Here is a 16212-nt window from a genome sequence, read left to right on the forward strand (position 1 = left end):
TTCAGTCCCAACCAAAGGCCTGAAAAAGTCTTTGGCTCTCCGCCCCCACCCCCACCCAGCCCTGCCTCAGACCCCTGACGTCATCCCCATCTCAAGAGCTCTTCCTTCCAGCGCTACCGTCACGTGCCAGGTGCGTGTTATATACGTGCGTGATTTCTCGTCCCCGTAGGTGAGGTCATTATTATCCCCACTTTAGAGATAGTGCCGACAAGGCTCAGAGAGAGCTGGTAATCCCTTGAAGGTGCACAGCAGTCGGACGGGAGCGTCTACCCAGGCGTGCTGAGCCTGGAGCCGTGCTGTGAGAGGGCCCGCAGAGAGGTCCCCGGCGCTGGCTACGGACTGGCTGGCTGGCTTCAGCCTCTGCCTGCTCCCCTTGCTGCCGTGCCATCTTGGACATATTAGCTCACTTTCCAAGCCTGCCTTCCCGATCTGGAAATGGCCGTAATAACAACCATACCAATCTCAGAGGGTTGTTGTGAACATTATATGTGATCGTGAACATAAAACCCTTAGTGTGAGGCCTGGAATGGAAAATGTGCTCAATAAATTGAGAATGAGTATTGCAGTTTCCATCGCACACAATGAGTCTCTGAAAGGGATCCCGGGTTGCTCCGGTTTAGAGTAAGCCCAGATCCCACCCAAACTGCATTCTCCTTCTCCTCCTTGAGAAACCCCCAGACTGGCCCTTTGCAGGGAGAGCCGTGAGGGCCAGACCCACGCGGCTGTGCTTCCAGGCTGCTGGAGACTGCCTGTGGCTTCAGGCTGTGAGCTGGGAAGAGGGTCGCAGGCCCCGTTGGCAGTGACCTCCAAGCCAGGGAGCCCGGCCTCACTCCGCCCCAGGTCCTGGCAGCAGCCTCGGCAGGAAGAGGATTTTCTCAGGCAGATGGTGAGCAGGTGGTGTGGCAGTGGGAGGGCTCCCGTGATCACCCCGCCTGGCATGCTGCCCACACCAAGCCCACAGCCCAGAAACGAATGCAGCGGATGCCTCCCCAGACCCCATGGGTCCTCCAGGGGACTGCTTGTCAAGACTTAGCCGCGGTTCTGGGGCATCAGTCCTACGGGAGAAGCTGGAGCCTGGGGCCAAGCAGTGGGCGGCTCCCTTGGCGGAGGCTTAACGGCCACAGTGTCCGCTTTCGGATCCCTCCTCAGTGACTTCGCCCTCACTGTCCTGCCCAGTGTGCTCCTCCCTGCCTACCACACAGTTGGCTCCTTCTCAGCTCAGTGTGCCCCTTCAGAGGGGCCCACCCCAGAGGAATGCCACCCCACCCACAGCTGTCTGTCACAGCGTCCTCAGTCCGGCTGATTCTGATTCTGAAAGAATCAGAACTTTCAGTACCAACACCCGGGCCCACTTCCAGACCCATCAAAGATGGGCGACTGGGGGCATTGTCACTTTACAGGGGCGATGTCTGCTGGCCACACCTCAGCACTCCTCTGCCCTACCCATGTTGCGGCCTCATGGAAGCCTCCGCAGGTCTAGGAATACAGTCACCGGCTAGCATGTACCAAGCGCCTACTGTGTGCCAGATGTTTCACATTCTTGAGGTATTTCCTTATGGGAAATACCGCATTTCATTCTCACTACACCTCTGTGAGGCAGACTGGGAGAGGCTAGAAGGCTTACACAAGGTCATGGTCAGCCCACCAGAAATAGATGAAGCTGGACCGCGAACCCAGGTTTTCCTGTATTCTTGCCCTGCAGTTCGGGATAGAGAACAGGATGTGAATTCCGGGAACTAGTGAAGCTGAGGCCCAAACTCCTGAGTTCGCTCACTCACTCCCAGGGTCCCCTTTGGCTTCCTCCAGGCCACACAGCACACTGGTCCCGGGGCCTCCTTGCGGCCATCTGCCCGGCCCCATCCTCTGGGATGGGCCATTGAAAGCCATTGAAAGGCCATTGAAAGCCTCCCTAACCCGGCGCTGTTCCCTCCTCTCCTCAGGGCAAAGACTGCACCGTGCCCATCAACACCTGCATCCAGAACCCCTGTTGGCACGGGGGCACCTGCCACCTGAGCGACAGCCACAAGGACGGGTTCAGGTAAATGCACCCTGTGGGCCTCTCCTCCCTCCGTCAGAGGGCTTTCTGGGCCGACTCCTGGGGCAGGCTGAAGAGGCATAGCTGTTCCCTGAGGGCCTACTATGTGCCCACACTGTGCCAAGTCCATCACGCGGATGAGCTCAAGGCCCTTCTCACCCTATGAGGGAGCTCCTGTGATCCCTACGATACAGATGAGAAGGTCGGGGCACCCCCAGGAGCCATCCTCTGCGGTGACACGGTTAGCAAGTGCTGGTGCAGGGAGTTCAGGGAGTCTGTCTCCAGAGCCAGGTGGGCACCAGGGGAGGCTACAGCTGCTGGCAGAAGTCAGAGAAGGATGGCACAATGGCTCAGGGCCCCCCCAGCATGGGAATTCCAGCACTCTTCTGGGTGCTACAAACAGTAATAACAGGTGACATTGACTACATGTTCATTATGTTCTGGGCACGAGCTAGTCTGTAGTATCTCGTTTAAATCCTCATAGTGACCCTACCCACTGGAGGCTAGGGCTAGCCCCATTGGACAGATGAGGAAACTGAGGCACAGAGATGGATTTGCTCAGTCACCTATCCTGACACTCATTCCTGGGTCTTCCCACCCAAACTTGTTCCTCCTTAAGAGCTCAGGAAGAAAAGAGAAGAGAAGCCACTTATGTTTTTCCCATCCCTGTTCTAAAAGTGGGCTTTCAAGGCCTCTGCCAATCCCCAGGCCCCCTTCCTACTTCCCACCCTTCTCGATTGCTTTCAGATGCCCAGTTTTCCTGGCCCCTGGCCCTGGCAAAAGCAGACCAGTAGGAAGCGGTTCCTTTAACACCCCTAGTGAGTGGGTGGGAGGCAGGAGAGGAAGGGGTGCCGAGCCAAGCTGTGTGGATGTGTCAGAGCTCAGATTGCAAACGAGTATCAGAGGCACTTGCTTGGGGCTGCCATGTGGTCTACAATAGGTTCTGGGCTCCCAGTTCTCCTACCCAAGGAACCCAGCCTGCCCCTGCGTCTACCTGCCAAGCCAGCCCCATCAAACTCTGGCTCTTAAAAAGTGAAATTCAAGGCAAGGTTTGTTTTCCTGCCTGAAGTCAGCCAAACCACCCACTCCAACCTTATCGCTGGGAGCGGGTATCGGTGGGGAGAAACCACACAGGAACTTCACGGAGGTGGCCATGTGGCCCCAGCCAGGAAACACCTCCAGGTTAAGAGCCTGGCTCTGCCCACCCAGCCAAGCGATGGAGGTCTGCAAGAGAGAGGAGTGCCCCTGCAGGCGACCATGTCTCTCCTCTCTGGTTCGCCATTGCAGTACACCTCCCACCCCCAAACACGCCCCGCCCTCCTCTCTGTGGGTGCCTCCCTCTCTGGAGCTGCAGGTGAGCAGAAGGATCTTGTTTCCACCTCAGTTGCTGAGGGGATACTGAGAAACTGGAAATACTTTTCAAATTTCATTTTCAAGAAAAAGGGCCCAGACCTCCGGGATTAGGGAAATGGAGTGGAGGATTAAGGCAGTGAGGACCACATACTGGGGGCAGCACAGTTTATGGGGGGCCCCCAGGAGCAGCCCGTTCCCTCACTAGGTTAACCCCTGATAGGTTGTCAAAGTGAGGGACACTCGTCGGGGAAGCTGTGCTCCTTTTTTCCTTCCTGTGTCCGTCTGCTAAGGCTGCTGTAACGAAGTACCACACAGGGGTATCTTGGAACAACGGAAATGTATTCTCTCACGTTTCCAGAAGCCCGAAGTGTCAGCAGGGTGACAGCAGGGCCACGCTCTCCCTGAACCCTGTAGGGGAAAGGCAAGGATTCTTCCTCGCCCCATCCTCGCTTCTGCGGGTGGCTGGCGATTTCAGGCCTTCCTCGGCTGGCAGCTGCCCCACTGCGGTCTCTGTCGTCATTATCATGCGGCATTCAGCCTGGGTCTCTGTCTCTACCCGGCTGTGTTCTTACAAGGACGGCAGTCATATGGGACCAGGATATGGTCCCTCCCCCGGGATAACTGCATCTAAGTTACATCTGCCTCCTCATCAGATGCTTCTCCAGTCTTAGTGCATTATCTGCTCACAAAAAGAGCGAAGGCCAGAAGAGCTGGGCGGGCAGGAGACCAAGACAGGAGATAGCTAACTGGGTGCTCTTGGAGTCTCCTTGACAACCGCCTGCCAAGGTTTCCAGTGAGGGCAGAGGAGACTTCAGTCTCCTTCCCACCCTCTGTCCACTGCACGAGCAAAGCCGGTCCCTGGCCAGCCATCCGTATCCCAGTTTCATGCAATCCCGAGGCTCTGGGCACAGCCCTGGTAACTCATTTCAAGAAAACAGGCAATACTGTGGTTTCAGACCTTCGAAAACCTACCCTCTGTCTGGCTCTGAGGAAATCGCTTTTCATGAACACCAGAGTCCCTCACAGAAAACAAGAATCCATCATTTTGCTTTACCTCAAGAGCTCAGACCGAAGAACCCCCCGCCCCGAGCCTTCTGTAGAAGATGTGACACAGCTTTCAGGTTGTAGAGGAAAGGAAGTTAAGTAGGATTCTAGAAACCCACTTCCTATTAGTTTAGGTTAGTGCCTCAATCCCAAATCAGAGCAGTCTCTAAAACAGAGAAAGGCCTAGAATCCCGAGTCTGCAGCTGGAACAGATGTCCGTGAATGGGGTGTAAATCCCTGATGGGGGGGGCTGAGCCACGGAGGAAGGAAGTCCCTGCAGCTCATTTAATCAGATACTCCTCTCCCACCTGTGCCCCTTCTCATTCGCTCAGGGTTCTCGGTCCTGGCTTAGATTGCACCCCTAATTCTGGGATGTGACTAAAGCTGGGCAGAGGACTGCCAAGGTTTGAGGTTTTTATCCAAGAGATGTAGTGCTTCAGAGACAAGTTAGGGGAATGCTGCGTGCAATCCAGTGTTTTGAGCGAAGCTCACCCGAGAGCCGCGGCGTGGGCAGGAAAGCAGCCTCCCACCCCGTCCGCTTACACCCCAGAAGCTGGAGGGGTCCCAGAAGTAGGAGTACACACAGGGAACAGTGGCATCCCTGAGAAAGGGTAAGGAGGCCAGATGTAGAAGTATCTAGAAGTGAAGCTAGCGAACATGTTCTGAGCATTTTCTGTGTGCCAGGGTTCCACTAAGCCTTTTATTTGTGTCATCTCCTCACGCCCCACAACCACCATGGGGGAAGGTTATACTCCCCCAGTCACTAGATGTGGAAACTGAGACATGGATTTAATTAATTGGCCTAAGGTCTCATAACCAGGAAGCAGCAGACCCAGAATTCATTCCCGATACTTGGCCGCGGATCCTGATCTGGCCACTGTGTCCTATTCCTGCTCGAGGTAGAAGGCCTGTCCTTGAGTAGAAAGTCACTCAAAGGGGGATGTGTGTTCTGCTGTTTCTCTGTCTACAAACCACTTCCGGAGAAGAACCAAAGGAAGACAGCTGGAGAATTTAAGCTCTCTCCAGGAAACCACTTCCACCTGGGGGCTGGGGGCATGGAGGCAGGCAGCCATCCAGGGCCAGGGGATGGACTATTGCCCAGAGACACAGACTAGATGAAATGACCTTTGTGGCCCTAAGGGTCTCCCTGCTCAGGACCCCAGGGCTTCAGGTATAGAGTGCCGCCTGGGACCTCCATCCAGAGAGAAACCTGACTAATTATCTCCCCCCAACCTTCTTTTCTGCCACCCCAACCCCACCCCACTCTCTGTCAACGCCCCCCCCACCCCCACTCCCTTCCTCCTCTTCCCACACATCCCCAAAGCTGCTCCTGCCCTCTGGGCTTTGAGGGCCAGCGCTGTGAGATCAATCCAGACGACTGTGAGGACAACGACTGTGAAAACAATGCCACCTGCGTGGACGGGATCAACAACTACGTGTGTGTCTGCCCTCCTAACTACACGGGTGAGGCCCCCCGCAGCTGCGCATGGCGGTGGGCCAGGGGTCATGTGCTAAAGAATTCTCTTTTCTTAGCTTCTTTCAGGGCCCCCACCCTCTGCCCCCATGGACAGAGATGTGAATCCCCCAAACGTGGTGCTGTGCCAGGAGGGGCTTCCCAGAAGCCCTCTTGGCTTGTTGGCCCCTCCCATCCCTCCCCCGCCCCCCTCACCCACCCCACCCGGCACATCCCTAGCTCCTCCCCATTTGAATCAGGTTCCCAGGGCACTTGCAGCTGTCTGCTCCAGTGGCTGATGGCCATCCCCTCCTTTGGGAACCCTGGAGAGCCAGGGCTGGTTGAGGCCAGCGAAAGGCATTTGCTTTCCATTTCTGCTTTGTTCAGGTCTAGTCTGCTTTCTCTAAAAATTCACAGCTTCTAGACACTCTGCTAGGAGCCGGGATACAAAAATGGCCAAGACAAAGTGGCCTCTCGTAAGAAGTTCATTGTCAAGTAGAGAGAGACATGTAGAAAGAGAATACAACACCTGTAAGCCCCCGGGGAGTCGTGGGGTCACAGAGAAAGAACCTAACCCAGACAGAGAATCCAGGAAGCCTCCCACAGGTCATTCATCAGTATCCTCATGCTACCCATCCACCCCTAAAACACAGCACCTCTATGTCCTGTATTGACAGCCCCTGATGAGAACAGTTACATAGACTAGATGATGAAGCAAAATGCCGCCCAGTGGCGGGAGCACAGCCTCCTTTGTAGGAGCAACCCAAAGTGGCATATTCAAGAATGCAACTCCATAAATTCCATGAGTTCTTTGAGGAAAAGCCTCCAGGAACGAGAGTTGGAGCGGCGCTGTGTGTAGTAATAGTTCTCTTCCGTATGATACAGAAGCAGCACGCTAGAGGCTCCGACAATTCTTGCTTGAAAGAATGCTGTTTAACTTTGTTTAACCCTGCAAGTCCCAGATGTATCTGAAGTCAGAGCTTCCCTCCTACCCTACCCCAGATCTCCTTCCCAACACAGACATGGTGTGTTGCAAGAAACGTATTTTAGGAAATAGCAGCCCAAGGCAAGGATGAAAACAAGGACTGGGCATCCCAGGGACGGCAGCAGCCTGTCCTTTTGGCACCTGGCTTGACATCAGGAACGAGGTAGGAGATGAGAATACATGGACAGTGATTAGAGGCATTCTGAGGCCATGGAGAAGGAAGCCAAGTAGCCCCCAGTGCCCTTCAGGTCCCTGTGCCATATGCAGACCCCCAGCCCGTTAGCCCGGTATCCCCCAAGCGCACTCTTGGGACTGTAGTAGAGCATGCCAACGGAGACTGAGGAAACACTGCTACCCCTCAGCCTCCTGGGTCCCAGGAGAGGCTCTCTGCCGGAGAAAAGTGCAGGGAAGTCTGCTGACGGTGTCCTTCTCTATATCTTCTACCTTCCCAGAGCAGAGTTGTAGCCAAGAGTTAAGTTAGCAATAGGCAACACTTATTATGAATCTACTGTATACAGACCACTGAATTAGCTATAAGGGATACCAAGAAGTCTAAAAGTATGCTCTCAAGGGGCATCTGGTCTACCTAGAGGAGAGGAGGCATCATATAGGGTTAAATTATTGATCCAGAAGAATCCACTTGGTACCAGAAGAGAGACAGTAAAAATCCAGCAGTTAAAAAGAGAAGACGGGGGCGCCTGGGTGGCTCAGTGGGTTAAGCCTCTGCCTTCAGCTCAGGTCATGATCTCAGGGTCCTGGGATCGAGTCCTGCATCGGGCTCTCTGCCTAACTCTCTGCCTATTTGTGATCTCTCTCTGTCAAATAAATAAATAAAATTTTTTTAAAAGAGAGAGAAAGCAAAGCAACTCAAAATAAACTTTGGGGCAAAGGAAGGGCAGTTGGACTGAATTTATGGTGGGCAAATGAGCAGTGGTGGGGGTACTGAGGAAACATTTATTGAGGTGGCTTCCTGCTAGTGGGATACCATGGCCTGTGTCTGCAGTTAACTCAAATGCATCTCTGCCTGAGAATGGGATGCCATGGACCTCTCTGTCCTAGAAAATGCCAGTCTCACACAGACAACTGTCTCTCTGGGTCTCCCCAGGAAGTGAGGAAAAGGAAATGCCTATAAAAAACACAGCAGCCTCTGTGATTTTGAGAGGCTGGCAAAATGAGGATAAGGTATGGATCAGCTTCTTCGCATCACAGCACAGAACAGACACCGGGGCTGTGTGTGTCATCCATTTCCACCCCAGCCACCCTCAGACCTTCCTCTGCCCTGTCCCAGCAGCCCTCACTGCCCGTGTTCCAGCCCCCACCCCCGAAAGAAATCCCATGGGTCACATTTTCCTCTCTTAGGTCACTCTCCACCTGGCTTGACCAGCTGAATTTAGGGGTGCCCAGAGCTCAGGGGTGCATCTGCCCCTGCCGTTACCCTGCTGTCCCATCTCATTCTGCTCCACATTCCCAGAGTACATCTCAGGTGGTGTGAGCTTTGGGGAGCTTGTGTGCAAGTGCCATCCCTGGGTATTTCTGACCCATTAGGCATTTCTCAGCATGATGGCTTTCAAAGGGAGTGTATCCAGAGACCTCAACTTCAGAATTCCTTTCATAGTTTCTTCTCTGAGAAAATCCAGGGGGGCTTACTTATCTACAGCAGGTGGACTTTGCTGCTAACCCACATCCACTCCTCCAAGAAGCCTCTGAGTTTTCACGGACTTTACCCCATGGTCACACTTACATCTCTGTGTTACAGTCATCTACTAATTTGTAGATCTACACCCCCCACCCCAGGCCATGGGGAGGACAAGACTAGGTCACGGTTGTGTCCCTAGTGCCTGTCAAGGTGTCTACCACGCGAGAGGTGCTCCATAAATGGATGTGGAAGGAGAAATACAATTAAGCATAGACCAAGGTCAGGGGCTGGCATCCTATGGTTTCAGCTGCAGCAGCCCCTGAATGATCAAGTGAAACAGCTGAAGGATGGTGCTGTGACAGTGCCCAGGGGAATCCTCAAGTCCTCCCAGTATCACTGCTACGGAGACCAAGGCAGGGGTACAAGAGAAAGAATGCACCAAGAGAGTGAATGCAGGGCACCTGAGATCCACGACCTCCTGACTGGGGGCTGGATGGATCTGACCTTCTAGCCAGGGTCTCCCAGGCACCTGACCTTTCTACCCACCCCTGCAGGTGAGCTGTGCGATGAAGTGATTGACCACTGCGTGCCCGGGATGAACCTCTGTCAGCATGAGGCCAAGTGCATCTCCCTGGACAAAGGATTCAGGTAAGGCTTGGCTTTGTGTCCCCAGCAACACAGGGTCCTGGGGGCTCTGCCTCTAATGGGGCCCTCTCCATTCTCTCCCACTCCCGATCTCTCTCTCTGCCTGTAACTCATTCATTACTCTGTGCTTCTCTATGTCTCTGACTGGTCATGGTCTAATTCTTCCCGTCTCTCTTTGTTTCCCTATGCATGTGCCTCTGTCTGTCTCTTTGTGGTTCTCTCTGTGAGTCCGTCTCTCTGTGCAGATAGACAGACAGACAGATGGAGATTAAGATCTTCCCTCTTTCCCTTACCCTCTTCTTCCCCTCCTTCCTTGTCTTCCCACACCACACCCCAACCCCAGCATACTTTCCTCTCCAGGGCTAGTATGATAGAACAAGCCCACTGAGGAAGCTGAAGGGCATTTGCTCATCTTCCTTGCGTGCCTCCTTCGCAGCATTCTGCCCTCTGTGGCTCTGGAGAGGTTGCCAGCTTATGTACCTGGGTATGCTGAAGGGGGAGGGGGCACAGGGAGGGGCGAAGGGACACTGATTTGGTTCAACAGTAGGGCCGTGGGTGGCGCTCTCTCTACGGTGAGCAGCAGAGCCCAGGGGAGATCGGAGAGCTCAGGAGCAATTCTAAGGGTGGAAGGAGTGTCTGTCTCAGAAGGTTCCAGTTCCAGAGCCTGAGAATCAGATGACACCCCAGGAAATCACTCCCAGGCTCTTTCCCTACTTCCTCCACAACCCCTCTTTCATGAAAACATGTACCACTGCCTCTTCTGGAGCAAACTGTGAGATCCTTGAGTCCTGGGATCGACTGACATCAGTAGGAACGTCGCAGATCTCTAGGACCAAGAACAGTCTCCCCTAAATCCTCTCCCAAAGCTGCCTTGCACACACAGTTGGCTCCCCTCATCCCCAGCAGACTCTGTCCAACACTGGAGAGGTGGTGGGAGCCTCTAGCACCAGTGAATCTGGGGGAGCATGCAAAGGTCAAAACAGCTGGGGGCACCCCAGACGAGCCTTCAGCAAAGATTTTGGAAGTGACTCCACAGAGTCACCCCTAAAGATAAGGGATGTGGGTCTGGAGCTCCGTGCCTCTGCTGATGAGTCTTCAAAAAAATCCTGACCAGACTTCCATCCAGTAGCATCTCCAGCCTCTGGAGCAAAGCTCATGCTCTGGGTCTAGGTGGCTCCAGGATCTGTCATCAGTCTGCGTGTGTCCAGCTTTCAGTCAGAAGGCAGAAGAGTTCCCAGACTCTGGGGGTTTTGAGACTATAATGCTATGTTGCAAAGCTTAGCACTTCATGGAAACCCAAGATTATAGAAATTCTGAGACTAATGACAGTATTAAATCACAGAATCTTAGGGACTTAGGAATTGGGCACTCTTAGATTCATAAATCTCTCCAAGACTTAAGAACTTGAGAAATCTTGTGATCCTAGAATCTAGGAATCGTGGGTTCTGGTTGTTGCCCCTCAGTGAGCCGACCCTTCTGTCCTCTGATTCTCACTGTGGAAGTGCCACGGGTATTGTGAAAAGTTTTTGATTCCTTCACTCTCGAGGCCCTTGCTGTGGACCCAGGGGAGGAAAATGTGACACAAAACCAGTGTGTAGAAAGAAGGCATTTCTGGAGCCCTCAATTCTGGCTCTGAGTGCTACCAAGGAGCTGAGGAGGGGAAAGAAGAACCTGCTAAAGCAAAGGGAAGCCCCTACACACTTTCGGAGGTGAGCCGAGATGGGTGGGATTTGAATGAGCTGAGGGAACGGGAGAGGGTCCCACCAGCAGCAGAAGGGTCTAGAACAGGTAGAGGTGAGGGAGGGACATGAACATATCTTGTCCGGTGTTTTCCTTTCCCGTTTTGACTACTCCAGCCTAGAGCTCATCCCCAGAGAAAATGCTAGAGGCCTCTTAGGGGCTTTTTTTTTGCCGACCCCAAAGGAAGCTTCCGTCCCGCCTCCTGCCGTGCACGCACCCTCATTCAAACCCGCCCTCTCTGCTCCTCTCCCCTCTGAGAGGTGCCACGTGGGCTCGGAGGTAGCTGGGCTGCCGGAGTGTAAGTAAGGGTGAGGGAAGCCTCCCAACCCCCAATCCTACTTTTCCTACTCCTGGATTTGCCTTCAACTCAGAGTTGCTCTTTAACTGAAGGGGAGGAAGAGATGCGTAAAACAGTCTTGAACCCAAACCAGAGCAGGCTGCACCGACAAGCAGAGCGCTCTGGGTGTGCCTACGAGGGGCAACCATGGTGGCCAGGCATCTGAGCTGTGAAGACTAGTAGAAGACCCAGAGCTGGAGAGCAGATCCGGGGCATTCCTCAAACTCAGAGGACGCCAACTTGACAGAGCACAGTGAGCATGAGAACTGGTCAGAAGTGGCCCATCGGGGTACAGGTCTAGGGTCGGGGTGTGAGGGACTTGGGGCCAGAGACAGGATCCTCTGGTACTGGTCCCTAGAAACCTCACTCTACTGTAACCAAGGCCCCTTGAGTTCTAGCGGGAATATAGAATACGGAATAGGAAGAATATAGAACATAGAAGGAAATCAGTCTAATTCTTAGTATCTTGAGATGATGTAATTAGGCACAGTGTCTCCCAGCATCTTGAAGAGGGCTATAGCCAGCTCAGTAGTGTGGATTGTATTAAAATGCATTTAAATCAAACACCCCTTCTCCCAGTGCAGCATGTCCTAATCTTAGTGCCCCTCCCTCCCCTCCTCTCTGCCCTCCCCTCCTCTCCCCTCCTCACCCATATCCCAAGGCAGGCTGCAGGGACAGTAATAAGAGACATGCAGCCAATGCAGGGTTGGCCCAACTTTGAAGATGTTCATCCTTGATGTCCTCGTGTGATGCTGTAATGAGGACGCAACAGAACAGATAAAACCATATACCTATCTGTGACACAAACACTGAAATCGTAACGTACCAAACCTGGAAGATAGTGAAGCACACTGCGCATGAACCGAGGCAGTCAGAATGACAGAAGCACGTCACAATGATTACCGTGCGCGGAGGACTTTGCCTGCGGCAGGCACGCTGGCCTGTCTCCCACCACACTCCGCAGTCTCCGGCTATAAAAACAACTCTCCGCTTGCTAGGCCGGGGCCAGGTGCCGCGAGCCGAAGCAAGCCGTCCATGCAGTCACACGCAGAAACACTGGGGCTGCGAGTCAGTCCAGACCTGACTGGCTTATTAGCTACATCGGGAGACTCCTGATGTTCCTGGGACCAAGGAGATCACTTGGTTATACCCCCTTGTCCAGAATCAAAAAGTTCTATACATAACAAAATCATCTAAGCCTTATTACGCTTGAGAAGAAAGGCAAGGGGGAAACACGGGAGCACATTAGGGAATGCACGTTATGCCCCCAGATGCTCCTCTGAGCAGATGAAGAAGTGGTGGGCAGATCCTTGCTGTGGGAAGCCAGGTGCAGGAACCCGCAGCAGTCGCATCCCAGGGACGCTTGTGCGGCGTGCTGATTCCAGGCCCCATCCAGCCGCCCTGATCAGAAACTGCATTGTAACAGGAGCCCCGGGGCTTTGTTGGAGCAGCACAGGTGTGAAGAGGGCTATAGCGTTGCCAGGAAGAAGGACAGGGACACACTCGCCCCCAGACCTGCTGTCTTCTAGGGCACACGGCCTCCGAGTCCTCAACGAGACCTCCTCGGCCACCTTGACTCCATGCCTCCCAGGCTGGACCTTACCCTGCAAGGACTGAGCGGCCGCTGCTGTCTCAGAGGGGCTCGTGCAGCTTGAGTTGTGGGGCAGGTACTTCTAGACAAATGCCTCCAGGGGCCTGGCTTCACCTTAGTAGGTATACTGAGCCCGTGCCCCACCCCCACCAAGAAGCTTGCCCAGTTGGTCTCTTTAAAAACCTAGGCAGAGTGAGGGCTATGACATCAAAGTTTGCATTTTCTGGGGTAGCAGGAGGCCACATATTTGAATTTACCCTGCAGATCAGTAAAGGTGAACAGGTCAGATAGTAGTTGATTCCAGTTTCTGAATGCAGGCTCAGCAGATCCTCAGGCGCTGGAACTTGTCCTCCTCCAGCGACACCCAACACGGAGTCTTAGCTAGCCACGAATCCATGGCACACGCTGTGCTCTGCCAAGCGAGCCCAGCAATGCCGAGATGCATCTGTGATTCCACTCCATCCACTCCTACAGGAGGAGGAGCAGGGAGAGGAGGAGGGAGGACCATCCCTTTGTCCTGTGGCTTCTCGGGTCGGGCTGCTCTGTCCCATGTGTATTCAGAGGTCTTGCTTCCCTGGCCACCTTGGCCACCCGGCCCACCTTCCTCCTCTGATCTGGGTGGGCTGTGGTTACTGTTTATACTCAGCCCAGTGGAATTCAGCTGGTGGGCCCACAGCAGTACGTGGGCTCCAGGCCTGCAGGAGGCAGAAGCGCCAGGAAGTGTTGGTGTTTGCGTGTGCCTGTGTGTGTGCCCCTGCCCCTGTGAGCAATGCAGTCCCTTCAGGGTCTGTTTTGTGCTGGGACTCTGGCCAGTGTCACCCAGACAGAGGAGCCCAGGGCTGCGTGCTCCAGGTGCACACTCCGGGGGTCCCCATGTGCAGCTGGGTGCCTCTGGGCCAGCAGGTGCTTGGGCTGCAGTGCCCACCCTTCTCTCTGAGTGCCGCCACCAGCTCCTAAAAACAGGAGCTCCCGCATGACATAAGCAGACATCAGCTTGTGGGAACCCAGAGCCCACAGACGGCTGGTGCAGCCGATCGTGGGCCCGGCTTCAGGGAGCCCTTGAGAAATGAGAGGGACTCAGGAATGTGGGTACCCAGAGAAGACAGGAGGCCCCCTGGAAGCCACCCTGGCTCACAGAACAGCCTTGCTCTGCTGCATTTCAGGTGCGAATGTCTCCCCGGCTACAGTGGGAAGCTCTGCGAGGTGGACAACGATGACTGCGTGGCCCACAGGTGCCACCACGGGGCCCAGTGCGTGGATGCGGTCAACGGCTACACGTGCATCTGCCCCCAGGGCTTCAGGTATGGCAGGGGGCCCCTCGGGAAGGAGCCCTCAGGCTGCGGGACGGGCAGGCTAAGGCAGGCAGAATGAAGACCCACTCCTAGGCAGCGCTAGCCCTGGGCCTCCTGGGTGTCCTTGGAAGGTCAGCCCTTCCATGTCTGAGAGCAGATGCTGTTAAGCCCATGTAATAGACAGGAGAGCCATCCAGGGCAACTGTGTGGGAGTTGGACTTAAGATGCAGCTCAAGTGATGTCAAGCTTGGGCGTGATTCCTTCCAACGGAAGATGCTACCGTCTTGGAGCTCAGCTTACACGGTGGGGTAGTCAGATGGCCACACGGGCGGTGGTCTTCTTTTTAGGCTAGAGAACAAAAGCATTATTGTACCCTAATGGCAGAAAAATGGAGGTAAATGGAAAAGCTTGGGGTTAATCACTGGAATCAGTGAAGTAGGAAGAGAAAGAGGGAATGGGAGGCACTGGCGGGTGGTCAGGAGAGGTCCTTGGGGTGTGTGGATGGAGACACTGGGTACCCGCCCTAGCGCCCACACTGACTGGAAGGGAAAGGTGCAGGGGGCGCTGGAGGGGCACCAGGGACCAGACTTAAGGTTGGGGGGGTGGGGGTCAGTTTGGGGAAAGTTCCATATACATTAGTACTTGCCGCACGGCATAAACACAACCATGCAAATGACCCTTGGTCACCGACTCTGAGAAGGAATCATGAAGAAGTCTGGTTTTTCCAAAGCCTGATTGAAACCATCTACATGAGGCTTGTGAAAATAGACATTCCTGAGCCCCACCCCAGAGCTACTAATTTAGAATTGCAGGGGGAGAGCCAGGGGAGGGCGGGAAGGGGCTGGGAATCTGCACTTTCTTTTAATGTCTTTAAATTCCGGTGAGATACATATAATGTAAAATCATCCGCCTTAACCATTTTTAAGTGTGCAGCTCTGTAGCATCAAGTAAGCCAACCATCCTCCGTCTCCAGAACTTTTTTTAATCTTGCAAAACTGAAACTCTACATGCATTAAACTCTAACTGCCCCCTCCCCCTCCCTATGACCCCTGGTAACCACCATTCTACTTTCTGACCCCATAAATCTGACCGCTCTAAGTACCTCATGTAAGTGGAACTGGTAGTATTTGCATTTTTGTGACTGCTTTATCTCACATCCTCAGGGTTCATCCACCTTGTAACAGGTGTCAGAATGTCCTTTCTTAAGGCTGAATAATATTCCGTTGTCTGTATGTGCCACCTTTGTTTGGCCAGTCCTCTGTTGGTGGGTGAGAATCTGTGCTTTTGACAAATTTATGCGAGAAGATTCTGATGACACTGAAATTTGGGGACCAGCACTCTCCAACCCCGTTATTGTAAAAATGGGGAAATGGGGGCTTAGAGAAGGAAAAGGACTTTTCCCAGTTAGTGGGAGGGCTGGAACAAGCCCCAGTTCCCATCTTTCTTTCCTCTCTCTGTTAGTGGCCCTCTGGGCAAAATAACTCTGACTGCCTCCTCTCACTGTCCTCCGCTCCTTCCTCCTCCATCTTCTCTCCCCTCCTCCCAGCGGGCTCCTCTGTGAGCAGCCCCCACCCATGGTCCTGCTTCAGACCAGTCCCTGTGACCAGTACGAGTGCCAGAATGGGGCCCAGTGCATCGTGGTACAGCAGGAGCCGACCTGTCGCTGCCCGCCGGGCTTCGCCGGCCCGAGGTGCGAGAAGCTCATCACCGTCAACTTTGTGGGCAAAGACTCCTACGTGGAACTGGCCTCCGCCAAGGTCCGGCCCCAGGCCAACATCTCCCTGCAGGTGCGCCTCTCCCCAGCATGCCCCCAGGCTCCGTCGGACCATTCTGAGAACCACGGCTGTTCTTAGGACAACTCCTGACTGGCTGTCACCGCAAATGACAGCCCCCATTCCCAGCCACATCCATTCATTTACCTAGAAAATAGTCCCTCAAATATTCTGTGTCAGACACTGTGCTGGCAATGGGGATTTGACAGTGGGCAAGGCAGACAGGGCCCCTTGTCCAGAGAAGATGACAAACAGGGCCGGTGCCAGCCCCGGGTGTTGCGGGAGCTCTAGGGGTTCGCCTAGAGAAGGCTAGAAGGATGAGGGGATGC

General features: G+C 54.1%; 1 protein-coding gene across 1 annotated transcript in view; it reads left to right on the forward strand.

The window, feature by feature from the left end:
* SLIT3 (slit guidance ligand 3) overlaps positions 1–16212 on the forward strand; it is a 589888-nt gene that overhangs the window by 555700 nt on the left and 17976 nt on the right. Inside the window, exons 27-31 of the mRNA XM_032334904.1 lie at positions 1941–2038; positions 5757–5896; positions 9061–9154; positions 13983–14120; positions 15658–15898. Of these exons, the coding sequence (XP_032190795.1) occupies positions 1941–2038; positions 5757–5896; positions 9061–9154; positions 13983–14120; positions 15658–15898 (711 nt within the window). The remainder of the gene's footprint in view (positions 1–1940; positions 2039–5756; positions 5897–9060; positions 9155–13982; positions 14121–15657; positions 15899–16212) is intronic.

The sequence above is a fragment of the Mustela erminea genome, chromosome 3 (assembly GCF_009829155.1).
Source record: "Mustela erminea isolate mMusErm1 chromosome 3, mMusErm1.Pri, whole genome shotgun sequence".
Lineage (NCBI taxonomy): Eukaryota > Metazoa > Chordata > Mammalia > Carnivora > Mustelidae > Mustela > Mustela erminea.